The sequence below is a fragment of the Kwoniella botswanensis genome, chromosome 1 (assembly GCF_036426115.1).
Source record: "Kwoniella botswanensis chromosome 1, complete sequence".
NCBI classification, from domain to species: domain Eukaryota; kingdom Fungi; phylum Basidiomycota; class Tremellomycetes; order Tremellales; family Cryptococcaceae; genus Kwoniella; species Kwoniella botswanensis.
This window is the reverse complement of record NC_088599.1, coordinates 10,932,086-10,945,971: the sequence shown is the minus strand read 5'-3', so window position 1 is coordinate 10,945,971 and position 13,886 is coordinate 10,932,086. Positions and strand designations below refer to the sequence as shown.

Here is a 13,886-nt window from a genome sequence, read left to right as displayed (position 1 = left end):
ATGAACAATAGTGGTGCTATGGTCTATGGTATATTGCCAGTATACGAGAGAAAGAGAGAATGCTGTGTGATATTTTAGATATTCACTGCGGATTACGAGTATCCCATCTGCGGGTCAAGGGGTGTTGTGGTAGTAGTGGTTTACGGAGATGTCCTCTTTCGTACAGTACGAGATCCAGGCGTATACGCAGTTTGCACAATCGACATTCAGCATCAGTCCGTTATGAGGGAATGGTGCTTGCCATCATCGATGCAACTGAGCCAGCCGACTCCCACCACACTACTGCATGCATATGGTCCGTCTGCATTCACAGTTTGTACTGTTTTTGCCAAGAAGGGTATATACATCATGACCACGTTGTTCACTGTTTTTCCATAGTAGGAACGAGGGTCTGTGCAATGTGACGTCAATTAGTCCGTACTGAACCGTTCCTAACTCATGTTGCTGTTGGGATCAACCAAAGACCGAGTAGTAACCTCACTGCACGCTTCTCTCTCCCTCTCTCTCTCTTTCGCAAGCATGCATAGTAACTTGGTCGTGGGTGCTGCTGAGCCGTAGTTGTGTACAGTCTTTTATATGAGAATCTCAGGAATCGAGAGCTAACATGTAATTTACATGTATTTATCCGCAACCGATTCCAGGGAATTCCCTTCTTTACATTTCACTCATACCCCGATTTACAGGGAATATGACATCCATCGTAAGAGGCGTTACTTCCACTACATATACGGCAAGTCGTTCTGAATGCGGGATTGATCATTTGTTCTTGGTGGTTGTATGAGAGACAGCCGTTTTTATGCATATGCCAATCCCGATGTCTACGATCCTACCAAAGCAACACAATTGAGAGCTAGCACCTCAATGAAGATGGAAGAATGCGAAATACAGTATTGGGCAGCACTACATGCACCAGGCCGGTATTTACGGAAGTTGCGCAGTCATCGCCTTGTCCGCGATGTCCGAGCAAGTCAACTTGCGCGGCCGCCGTTCATACTCACTGAAAGTCCATTCTTGGCTCTTGGACAAAAGTGAAACGTATCACCTTCATAAGAATGACGGCATGGCACCAAGACGAGGTTCAATATGGTTGTTTCATGTGTTCACCGCTGATTGCTTTGCACGTATCATGCATTCTGCTGAAGCCAATTTTCCATCATATCGTACATCCCTCCTTCACGTTTGAGATTCCTATCTCTAGCATGAGGTCTAACATCGCACTAACCGATACGACCGAGTGTACAGAAGGTTTGCTGATCTACTCGAAGGCGACACGTAGAAGCGATTTGTTGGAGATAATTCAAAGCGATCGTCACAACGAGCGCTCCCCGCTGTAGATATAATTCACATAGCCAGAGAAATTCATCATATCTCTGCGCAACACTCGCTTTACATGCATACTGAAGGTGTCATATATGTATGTCTTTGGAAGGAATCCTAGCCTGAAAAGACTACCCAGTGGAAAGAGGGGAAGTATCGCCTCATATTGCTTAAATACGTTTCCCCTTTAAGCCCAAAGTGCGAGACACGTCCACCTATCATCAACAATCCTCAGGACTCATCTCTCATCTCTCAAAGCTCAACACGTATCGTACACTCTCATCTTTCATCGTATCGTCATAATACACGATGGGAGAGCCAGCACAATCTTACAGTCAACAAAATGGTAGTCCGGCCCCTCCGCCTGCCGCTGAGCCGGCCCAATCGCCTGGCGGTCTGGAAACGCCTCTGAAAGATGTCAACGTAGGATTAGGAATACAGAATGGACCGCCTACGCCAGTCAAGGAACTTCCACCTGCGCCATCGGCCAAAGATCCTCAGCCGAATGAACAAGATCAGGATCAAGCTATAGCACCTTTGAGTCCATCAGAAATCCCGCTGTCACCACCTCCTCCACCACCTAAACCTTCGAAAGGAATTCCTATCATCAACGAGAACGAGAGTAAAGAAACGTTGCAAGATGTGGAACTTAGTAGGACGGGAACGCCAGTTAGATCAGCCAGTATCGTATCTTCTCAACGACCCGAAGCATCCATTAGAAGGGATAGTGAGGGACCTGTGACCTCATCTTCAAGGAGAGTCTCTAATCACGCTTCCACCTCGGTAACCTCCTTACATTCCATAACGTCCACTCCATCTTCTCGAGCTCGCTCGACTCGACCCACTACCACGCAGGGCAGTATAAGTGAAGGATCTCATTCTCGAAGGGACAGCACAATGACACTATCCATGAGTCATACCATGTCTCTACCACCCAACACACCAGGATTACATCAACTGTCCACAGTACTTATCATGCCGCCTTTACAGTTATTGGTAGACTCAAAAGAAGCCAAGAAATCAGCTTCGTTCCGTGCAGCAGCTCAAAAAGCTCTGGAACTATGTCAGGTATCGGGTAATGGTGAAGGATCATCTTCTGCTTATCTACATCCTAGAGAGATATTCGAACCTCTCAGATTGGCTATATCCAATCCCCAAACAACATCTGTCCCTATACTCATCACTTCCCTCGACTTGCTTTCGAAATTGATCTCACATTCATTCTTCAGTGAACCTTATGGTCCACCTAAAGGGATGTCACCCTTACCAGACCTAATAACACATACGATTACACTTTCATATTCCGAAAATTCACCTCCTCAAGTTGCCTTGCAAGTGGTAAAAGCTCTGATGGCTATAGTACTGTCTACGGATAAGGGGATGTTAGTCCATCAATCATCGTTATTGAAAGCTGTCCGAACGGTATATAACGTTTTCCTGTTATCGAACGACGCGGCGAATCAGGTTGTAGCTCAAGGTGGGTTAACACAGATGGTACATCATGTTTTTGGTAGGGTGATCAGACCAGAGATGAAGACTGTGTCGGCATCTGGTAGTTTATCGGGTAGAAGAAGCACGATAGGTGAGAATGAAGCTAGGAGATTGGGGTTGGGTCTATCGGATGCAGATACGAAGGAGAATCAGGAAGGTCAACCACAATCTCAACCTCAGACTCCTGTACCAGGTCAAGAACCCACAAAACAAGAGGAAAAATTAACTCTGTAAGTTGAAGCTCAACCACGGCTTTTAGATTGTATATGGTTAACTTGCTGATGACGTGACTGACTCAATGAATCAGTGAATCATTCGCTCAACCCAATCCTAATGACTCGATACCTACCGCTCCAGCAGTCATAGCTTCCGATGCTGAACCTGAACCTGAAATTTCCCCATCTACACCATCCTCACCGCCCAAAGTACCTCAACATACGGTATCGATCCCAGTACCTAATGGAGATGCTCTCGATACACCTGAACCCACCTCTGCACCCATGCAAGATGGCCCTACTGCGAGTGCGCCTGGTGGACTAGACGAACAGGAAGGTACTCTTGATGCTATGGGAAGACCTATCCCTACGGAAGAGTTGTTTGTGAAAGATGCTTTCTTGGTATTTAGAGCGTTGTGCAAGTTGACGATGAAACCTTTGGTGTCGGAGAGGTTAGTCAGAATCATCGTCCAAATCCGGTAGATCTGTGTAATAAGCTAATTCGATGTGTGTATAATGTTAGCGAAAAGGATCTTCGCTCACATGCCATGCGATCTAAACTTCTCTCTTTACACCTCGTTCTCACCGTCCTAAAATCCCACGCCGACCTCTTCACCAACCCTCTCGTCTGTATCCCCTCCAATACCTCGCTGGAGATGACACCGTTCTTACAAGCTACCAAGCAATACCTCTGTCTGAGCTTGTCTCGGAACGCTGTCAGCTCCGTGAATCAGGTGTTTGAACTCAGTGTGGAGATCTTTTGGTGTATGCTCAAGCATATGAGAGCTCAAATGAAGGTGAGTAACCAACACAGATCGGCCGGAATCTTGCTGATGGACGATCCACGAGTAGAAAGAAATCGAAGTGCTGCTTAACGAGATCTTCTTACCCATACTTGAGATGCGACATTCAACCATCCGACAGAAATCAATCATCTTGGGCGTTTTCATCAGACTATGTCAGGATCCTCAAGCTTTGGTTGAGATTTACATCAATTACGACTGTGATCGTGCAGCCCTCGAGAACATCTACGAGAAATTGATGAATATCGTTTCCAAGATTGGTCAAACGCATTTCGCTCCCCCAAGTAAGGAAGAGTTAGGTCAAGGAGGATCGTCAAAGCAAGCTACAGGACACAATGGTCCTGCTATACCGCCTTCGCTCAGTACTTCAGCTTTGGCAGGTGATCATGGACACAATGCCGCTCACTATGCTGGATTATCTCCCGAGATCAAACTCCGTCGACAATCGCTCGAATGTTTAGTCGCCGCCTTGAAATCTCTCGTTGCTTGGTCTACATCCAACCCTTCGACTAAAGCTACACAGGAAGATCAACCTCGACCGAGTGAAGATGGCTTGGGACGACATCACGCTTCCGACTCCATGTCTGGGTCAACAGCCCAACTTGCCGCTCCTACGCCTGTATGGCCAGCGGAAAATTCAGCACGAAGTCCAGCTCCTGGCGTGTCATCCAATGGCTCCAACACTCCTGATATAGGCGAAGACGATGTTGGTAGATTTGAATCAGCCAAACAGCGTAAAAACACCCTACAAGATGGGATCAAGAAATTCAACTTCAAACCTAAACGAGGTATCGCATCGTTGATTGAACATGGATTCATTCGATCGAGCTCCCCTCAGGATATAGCGAGGTTCCTGCACTCGAACGAGGGACTCAGTAAAGCTATGATTGGAGAATACCTTGGTGAAGGTGATGAAGAGCATGTAGCGATCATGCACGCTTTCGTCGACATGTTAGACTTCTCTAGAATGAAATTCACCGATGCGCTCAGGATGTACCTTCAATCATTTAGATTACCTGGAGAAGCTCAGAAAATTGATAGGTTCATGCTGAAATTCGCTGAAAGGTATATACACGGTAATCCAGATACCTTTTTTGCCAATGCCGACGCGGCTTATATTCACGCATTCGCCATCATCATGCTCAATACCGATGCTCATAATCCCAACTTAAAACAGAAACGAATGACAAAGGCTGAATTCGTCAAGAATAACCGAGGGATAAATGACGGGAAAGATTTGCCTCAGGAATATTTGGAAGAGACGTACGATGAAATTCAGAATAATGAGATTAAAATGAAAGATGAGATTGAAGTTCCTCAAGCTACCACTTCCGGAGGGGGTTTGACAAGTGTAGGAAGGGATTTGCAAAGAGAAGCTTACGTGGCTCAAGCTGAAAATATGGCCAGTAAGACCGAATCTATCCTAAAAGCGATGGTCCGTCAACAACGAAGAGGATTAATTAGACCGAATGATCAATTCCATACGGCAAGTAGATTAGAACATGTACAGTTCATGTTCCAAGTAGCCTGGATGCCTTTCTTGGCTGGTATTTCTGGCTCCTTGCAGGAAACAGACGACCTAGATGTCGTTTACTTGTGTTTGGATGGATTGAAAAGCGCGATCAAGATTGTTTGTCTGTTCGATATGGAATTAGAGAGGAATGCTTTCGTCACGACCCTTGCCAAATTCACTTACCTGAATAACCTGGGAGAGATGAAGCCTAAGAACGTGGAGGCGATCAAGTGTTTGTTGGACGTGGCTGTGTCGGATGGTAATAATTTGAAGACCAGCTGGAAAGATGTATTGGTCTGTGTGAGTCAGTTGGAGAGAATGCAGTTGATTAGCAGTGGGTTGGACGTACCGGATTTGAACAGGACTTCGTGAGTGACACGAAACCCATAACATACTTTGCTCTTGTACTGGATACGATGATAATCATTGCATGACTGATGAATTGCCTATCTCCACCCATTGGACCACCCACCCACAGAAGTTCATCGGATAAAAGGAAATCTACAACTATCACTAGGAAGAAAGGTCCAGCTGAAGAAGTGGCAGAAGAATCTAGGTCTTCGCAAGTGACTGTCGCTGCAGATATGGTATTTTCAACTTCGAAGAATCTATCAGGTGTAAGTATGGTCACTTCCTATTTGCTTGTCCGATATACAGCTAGTCTGATCTTCTGATCACCTGCTCAGTCCGCAATCGTCGATTTCGTTCAAGCGTTAAGCGAGGTATCATGGGAAGAAATACAATCGTCCGGATCGTCTGCTCGACCTAGGATGTTCAGTCTCCAGAAGTTGGTGGAGATCTCGTATTATAACATGGGTAGAATAAGATTGGAGTGGTCGAATATATGGTTGATCCTTGGTGAACATTTCAATCAGGTAAGTATATATGTTTCCCTCGGCTGCATTTGTATTGCCCACGTTGTCCCTATTAACCGGGCCGATGCTGATGTGTGTCATCACCATCTAGGTATGCTGTCATAACAACCCAAATGTCAGCTTCTTTGCGCTCGATGCTCTACGTCAACTAGCGATGAACTTCTTGGAGAAAGAGGAATTGTCCCATTTCGGATTCCAGAAAGATTTCTTGAGACCTTTCGAGTATACCATCGTGAATAACAAGAATTCCGATGCTAGGGAGATGGTACGTTACATCGTCCTTATGCGGTATCACCTGCTCCCTCCCTACTCTTGGCGACAAAATGGTGTGAGCTGATCAAATGTAACTTTCTCATGTATAGGTCTTACAATGTTTGCAACAAATGTTACAAGCGCGAGTTCAGAACCTTCGTTCCGGTTGGAGAACGATGTTTGGTGTATTTTCAGCATCTTCCAAAGTCCTCACTGAAAGAGTAGCGAATTACGCTTTCGAACTCGTTCAACTGGTTTACAAAGAGCATTTCTCACTGGTAGTGAAATATGGAAGTTTCTCAGATTTAACAGTTTGTATAACTGATTTCTGTAAGGTATCAAAATTCCAAAAAATCAGTTTACAAGCTATCGAAATGATCAGAGGTTTGGTACCGAAAATGCTGGAATGTCCTGAATGTCTTCTACCCCCTCAACAATTACAACAAAACCAAAACCAAAATTCGTCAAACAATAATCAGGAAGATGGGGAAGGAAAAGAGGGAAAGAAATTGTTACCTTCCGATGATCCAATGTTAAAATATTGGTTACCTGTCTTACATAGTTTTTATGAGATTATAATGACAGGAGAGGACCTGGAAGTTAGAAGATTGTAAGTCTTACATAACATCCCTACATAACAGATTGATTCGATCATGATTTTTTACATGCGTAGATGCTGATTTGCTCTTCATTGGTCTCGTTGACAGAGCTCTGGACTGCCTGTTCGATACGTTGAAAACACACGGTACAGGCTTCTCCATCGAATTCTGGAACACAGTCTGTCAACAAGTCTTATTCCCCATTTTCGCCATCCTACGTGCCAAATCAGATATCAGGTTCAGATCAGCTGAAGATTTGAGTGTATGGTTATCGACTACATTGATATCCGCTCTGAGGGACTTGATAGATCTGTATACGGTCTATTTCCAAGTGTTACAGAGGTATCTGGATGGGTTGTTGGATATTTTAGTGGCTTGTATATGTCAAGGTGAGTTTTTCGCTCTTCCAAGAGTCACCTGAACTACACAAAGGAAAGTTACAGACGTTGACATGATTGTGTTGACTTGCTATCGAAAAATCAGAAAACGATACTCTTGCTCGAATTGGTACCTCATGTTTCCAACAATTACTTGAAAGTAACGTTAGGAAATTATCACCTGAAAAATGGATGTCGATCGTTTCTGCTTTCGTACAGTTGTTCAAAACTACTACGGCTTTCCAATTGTTCGATCCGGTCTTGCATGCTGAGGTGGAACCTAGTGGAACGATGGATGATGCTGATGGTGGGTTCAGTTTCCTCTCATCCAGCAGCGACCTTTTAAGTCTCCTTGCTGATTATTGTTTGGTCGATTGTTTGAATTCCAAATAGCACCATTCCAAAAATTCGTTGCGCCTGCGCCATTGGAACCCTATACCGAATCATCTCCACCACCCACCCTCACCTCTCTGACATATGGTGAACAACGTCGAATATTCAAGCAGATCATCGTGAAATGCGTGTTACAATTACTCTTAATTGAAACTACCCATGAACTCCTACAGAATGATGAAGTATACAATACCATTCCTGCGGAACATCTGCTGAGGTTCATGGGTGTTTTGGACGATAGTTGGAGATTCGCTAGGAAGTTTAATGCTGATAAGGATTTGAGAATGAAACTTTGGAAAGTTGGTGAGTGCCATGATCTTTCATCGCATCTCTGTAAAGTGTTCATCAGGTGCGGTGGATTGTATGGAACGACGAAGCTAATAGACGACACTGTTCACGTAGGGTTCATGAAACAACTGCCAAACTTGCTAAAACAAGAATCCAGCTCTGCAGCTACGTTAATTAATGTCTTATTGAGGATGTATAGAGATCCGAGAGATGCTCATAGAGCCACTAGGAACGGTGTCTTGGAGAGATTAGTACCGTGAGTCACCATCTCTATTTGATCGGGACAATAAGACTGATGATCTTGTAGATTGGCAACGGAGATCATAAAGGATTTCATTGCGTTAGATCCAGACACTCAGCCTAGGAATATCACCGCCTGGACTCCTGTGGTCATTGATATATTGAAAGGATGTCATGGGTTTGAGAACGAAGCTGTAAGTCATCATTTCAAGTGTCATATGTTTGATTGTGCTGATTTCTCGATGTTAGTTTGAAACCCACATACCAACTTTCTATCCGTTAGTAACGGATATATTGACTAAAGAAGTAGCATCAGAGATGAGGTTGTCAGTCAGGGATTATTTGAAGAAAGTAGGTCAGGTGAAAGGGTTCATAGGTGGTCCGACGATATAGCAGTATCGAAGGCAAGAGAAAATAAAATGTGTAAATTTATATAGGACAGATAAATAGATCAAATACTACTCTTCTATCTCTTTCGTTTCTTTGTTTTCTCCCCTTGCCATTACATAGAAAGGTGATATATCATCGTCGTAACTTATTATCGACGGGGTAGATATATATGATATACATAACTTACTGGATATGTTACATATGATTAGGCCATTGCGTACTGGACCAGTTATTCTGTACAAGGAGGGTGTTGTTTGGTTCCTCGATTGCCTCCACCTAGTGATCGGATCGCGTTTCCTATCAGCGGTGAAGGGCGAGCATCTCTTACTTCTGGACACATTGCATACTGTGTCAAGCTTAGAAGCGCATGGAAGAAGTTAATCCTCAATCATGCCGCCTCTGATTCACAGGTAGGTAATGGATACCTTGTGCTCCACGAAAAAAAAGACATTGCTGAATCTCCAATTGCTGTAGTCTGACAACATTACTGGTCTTGCACCTATTTATCGCATCTCATTCTGTCTATGCGAGCTACAACACACCTCAGGTACCTATAATCAGCCCCGATCTCGCATCTCGAGCGATCATAGATCATCCACTGTACCCTCCAAGAATCAACTACCAGCTACTCGAACCTAATGACGAAGAGTCAGACCTGTTTGATATATCAGAGGGAACCATCTCTTATCCTGTACATGTAACGGGGGATGAGAAGGAAAAGTTCAACTTGATGTTCTTTGCTGATGGATGTGAGTGTGCATATCTGCATCAATCCAACAGGCTCGCAGATGTCGATAACATGCGAGAGATTGACAAATCATGTGTTGTGTGACATAGATACTCTGAACGAATTTGACAAATTCGAAGAAGACGTCGAAAGGTTGAAAAACGACATAATATCACCTAATGGATCAATGGGTCATGTGTCTGATCTGTTAAATATTTGGGCGACCTTCGTACCATCCGAACAGGTGAGTGATAAATGCTTCGAACCACAATAGCGTATACTCGCTGAGATGATACGGCATGGACTGTGAGCGTAGTCAGGCATAGGTACGCATGATCGACCCCTCGAAGGAGCTGCATTAGGATTATATAGACCTGGATCTGAACTGAGAGCGGTATATGTCAAACATCCAAAGAGAGCTAGGAGGGCCTGTAAGTGGTTCAGAGAGGGTGGAGCGGGTAAAGGAGGATGCGACCAGGCTATCTTACTGGGTGGGTCCATGCTATCATTCTTTAGATCAGCCGATGAGATGAGGGAAGCTGACTGGAAGTAAAGGTAATGATCCGTTGTACGGTGGGCTGGGAGGTGAATTCACGTGAGACAGTCTTGCTCATCGAGTGGGTTACAGTATGCTGATAATCTGGTGAGACTCAGAACCATCACCGCTTCGAAAGTTAATGGACCTCAGGTACTTCGTCATGAGCTTGGACATAGTCTGATACCCGTAGGAGAGGAGTATGATGGAGGTCAGCAAGAGCGTTTTCCAGATACTCAGTCGATCTTGCTGATTGTGTATGCCCATATGATCAGGCTGGGTCTATTCAGGTGTTAATTCAGATAAGATTGAGAATCTGGACAAACTAAAATGGAAGGATTTCTTATCAACTTCCGAGCGAGCGAGAGTGGAAGATGCTAAAATGGCAGTACAAGCTTATCCGTGAGTTCTCATGCCTTCTGACAATCGGGCCAATTCAACTTATTGACGGACGTCTTTGTGTGTTAGATGGTGGGATCTTGATTCCGGACGTTTCAATGTAACTTTCATCTCTGCGAACATACCTGAAAATGCCGATATATCGTACCCCACCGCTTTACTACGAACATCACTTTCGTCCATTCCTCATCCTTCTCATATCAATCTCACTCTCAATGATGATTCGATCAATTTGATGCCTTACTTTACTGAAGGATTAGAAGGCTCATTAGATAGGAGATGGCTAGATATCATCATACCTGGGTTGAAACCAGGCGAAAATACGATCCAGGTGGAATTGACTGATGAAGGGAAACAAGCTGAGGCTGGACAAGGTGGGAAGATGTTGACAAGTGTGGAAGTAATCGAATATGGTGGAGAGGGACAGTGGGTTTCTGATGTAACTGGGGAGAAGCCAGCAAGGCTCTCCAGTGAGCATTGCTAATAATTACCTCATGTAGGTTTAATCATACGATTGGGCATATTGCGGCATACCCTACTTTCAACATCAAAGGGCATGTCACTTTGAGACCAGTGAGTTTGGTATGTCTCCGTTAGAGTGATAAATCCTAATGATGACATTGGACATATGTTAGACCAATGAAGCATGTCTAATGCGGAATGTAACTCATCCACGTGTGTCATTCCTGTATTGATGGGTCATTGTGATGTCACTGACGATCATAGGATTGAGTAGGATTCTGTCCGGTGTGTGAGGCCGGTCTGCGAAGAAGCTTAGAAGCAAAGATCGCTCATAAAAAAGAGCCGTAGGGTAGCTAATGCGCCAGTGCCAGGACGGTAGAACGATTCATAGATTGACTCGGATGTAAGAAGCTATCTAACTTGATGAAAGGAGGATGGCAATGAGAATGTTCGTCTTGTAATGAAAAACAAAGGTTGCCCCACCAAGTGATACGGATTCGCTTTACTCTTGCATTGGACGGGGTCGCTTCACAATAGTCTATAGAGATTGCTATATAAGAGATACAGTATGCATAATGTGTGAGATTGTATTACTGAGATATACTACCTACCTGGGTAAACGGCAATCAGATGACCAAACATTGTCTGTTTGACTTGACCCAAGTTTATCTCTCTCAATTTCTTATCCCTCTTATCAATCAATCTCATTTGAGACGAGAAATGTCTAGCCAGGATAGAAGCGAACGAAGAGGCGTGAGAAAGAACAGCCACTATCTATTCGTAAGTCCGTTGATCACCCCAGAGTCATTACGGCCGCTAATGGACCTGATTTTTAGGCGGCATCAGCGAGTGAAAGTGCACAGAAGTCAGACAGCCATGGAGTTTCAGGTGTGTACCATATGCTTTTTGATGTACTGTATCACAATCGGCTCCGTCGTAGCGACACCACCACATGGCCTTCGCAGATGGGGGTCAACGACAAAAATTTCACCAAGCTAGTACGGCCGAATCGTCTTCCAGTCAGGTTCACTCTGGTAGGTTGGGATCTAGTGGGGGAGATAATGATCGATCAGAATCTGATGTTTTACAACGATAACAATGTTCCGTTGAAAAGCGTTTGCCATCGATACTTATACATGTGCTGTCAGTGGAACTCTATGGCAATAAAGATTTGTTAGCTACTACGTGAACTTGGCACTGGTTATCCCATAGAGGTCGTCTTCTGGCTTATAGATGCATCCACTGGAAGCATAGTTTCAGAAAGAATGGTACCTCACTGAGCAGCGTTGGTGCTTTTCTGGGCTCAGGCGAAGTATCAGGGGTGAAGAGAGTGGCACCTTTGATAGCATGAGATACTTATACCCTGCGCGCCTCCATTCTTTTCCCAAAACTCCCAGAATACCTTCAGGAGTGCAGCTGGAGATGACATCACACGAAGGCTAGGTGCCAGTGTGGAAGTGCCAATACAGGACAGAACCTACAATTGAGAAAGGATGTTGATGGTGGAGAGCGAAGAGCAGAGTATCCACATGAAAGGAGATATGGAAGGGTGAAACAGTCACAACAGACATCAAAGGATCACGTTCAACGCTGGCGAAATACAAAGACATTGGGTGGTGGAAAGCTTCTGGAATTCCTTTTCTGTATCACAACTGCCAAGGTACGTGATGTCATGTGAGGTCAGTCAAGCTGTAAGACTTAGCAGAGGGCGAAATCTGAGGAGGACAGTGTGGTCTGAAAGGATGTCGAGCACTCAGAGTATCGCGCAGAACTGAAGTTGACGACTTCGCATTGGAAATATGAGCTGGTACTTATGTTCCCTCCGACTTATATAAAGACAGCATTTCCGACACCCCCAGACAGATTTCTCTTCCCGCATTTACATGCTAATTTGATCATGCCAAACGAATATGGTACTGCAATGACCCTTGCCCGGAGAGGAAACAACGAAGAAGACAACGAGATAGAATTGATCACGAACGAGGATACCCTTCGAATCGATAATCCACCTAAACGGTCTTGCCTTTTCAGTAGGGCCACCAGTGGAGATTTTGTTCCTCGAAGTAATGCCACCTTTGAGAAGGAGTCCGGTGAATCAACCAGTATTGAGTTGGACAACAAGCAAGACGAGCGTATTGGTCACCGATTCATTGATGGTGAGGGTTACCATGTGAAGGCTGATGATGTTATTACAGTATATATACTGATTTTGATCCACAGTGACACAATCACCTGTCGAAAGAGCTACCATCAAAATACCCGATCCAAGTGAGATGACGTATTCCGAACTAGGTGAGTTGTGTTTCCCTACAATACCTCAACCGTTATCTGTTTCCTTATTCGTTTATGGCTTGTTCGTATTTAGGCTGAACGATCTGCACTGTTGTACAGATGAGATCGCCACACAAATATACAATGAGCTATCTCCCGACCTGCGTCACATGCCTGGAAATGAATATCGACGATTGTCAGAATCGTTCGAAGCGACTCACAGAGATTGGGGAAGCTGGATAAGCCAGATCAAGAGCGGTTCGGTGAGTCAGGAAGATTACAATCAAAGAGCAGATTTCGAGTGGAGAGCCATCCGCTATTCTACAAAAGATTCTCTGAAGCATCATAGTATAAAGCATATGTCTCCCTTGCTCCTGAAATTCTATCAGGAGCCTGACAGTGACGATGACAGTGATGGTGCTTGGTGATGGATCACTTTTCTCATACACTCCTATGACCATCCTTTTGCCATTCTTATGGAGTATGATATAAACAGTCTCGAACGGAACATTTACAAATAAACATGTACTCCTCTGATGACTGGGTTCCAGCAGCGTCTTGTATGACGATTGCACACCTTAAGTTGGCTTGGCCTACATTCAATGCACATGACCGTCTCTAGCTCCCCGGGGAAGCTTCCTGCTTAGCTTGAAAATGGGAAGGTATCCAGTGGGAGCAGACGCCGCAACGCTTATGGTCCTTATCAAACCCTTCGTGTGAACGTAGGGTGATCACCCGA

The 13,886-nt window shown here is 44.6% G+C and overlaps 3 protein-coding genes across 3 annotated transcripts; all 3 read left to right on the top strand.

Annotated features, from left to right (window-relative positions):
* Positions 1-1,626: 1,626 nt before the first annotated feature.
* On the top strand, positions 1,627-8,756 carry L199_004119 (uncharacterized protein; the record flags this gene model as incomplete). The annotated part of the gene is made up of 14 exons (XM_064889847.1): positions 1,627-3,038; positions 3,116-3,475; positions 3,547-3,820; positions 3,876-5,707; positions 5,818-5,956; positions 6,026-6,214; positions 6,306-6,479; positions 6,577-7,076; positions 7,174-7,454; positions 7,549-7,749; positions 7,836-8,138; positions 8,238-8,379; positions 8,431-8,557; positions 8,613-8,756. 14 exons carry the CDS (start codon positions 1,627-1,629, stop codon positions 8,754-8,756), a joined length of 6,078 nt encoding a protein of 2,025 aa, XP_064745919.1.
* A 387-nt stretch (positions 8,757-9,143) lies between these two features.
* Positions 9,144-11,224, top strand: L199_004118 (uncharacterized protein; the record flags this gene model as incomplete). Its single annotated transcript, XM_064889846.1, has 11 exons — positions 9,144-9,163; positions 9,228-9,502; positions 9,591-9,724; positions 9,797-9,971; positions 10,036-10,075; positions 10,135-10,226; positions 10,291-10,417; positions 10,484-10,840; positions 10,915-10,987; positions 11,050-11,089; positions 11,151-11,224. 11 exons carry the CDS (start codon positions 9,144-9,146, stop codon positions 11,222-11,224), a joined length of 1,407 nt encoding a protein of 468 aa, XP_064745918.1.
* Positions 11,225-12,773: 1,549 nt separating this feature from the next.
* L199_004117 (uncharacterized protein) lies at positions 12,774-13,575 on the top strand (the record flags this gene model as incomplete). The annotated part of the gene is made up of 3 exons (XM_064889845.1): positions 12,774-13,032; positions 13,097-13,168; positions 13,268-13,575. The coding sequence occupies 3 exons, from the start codon at positions 12,774-12,776 to the stop codon at positions 13,573-13,575; spliced, it is 639 nt and encodes a 212-aa protein (XP_064745917.1).
* Positions 13,576-13,886: the final 311 nt, after the last annotated feature.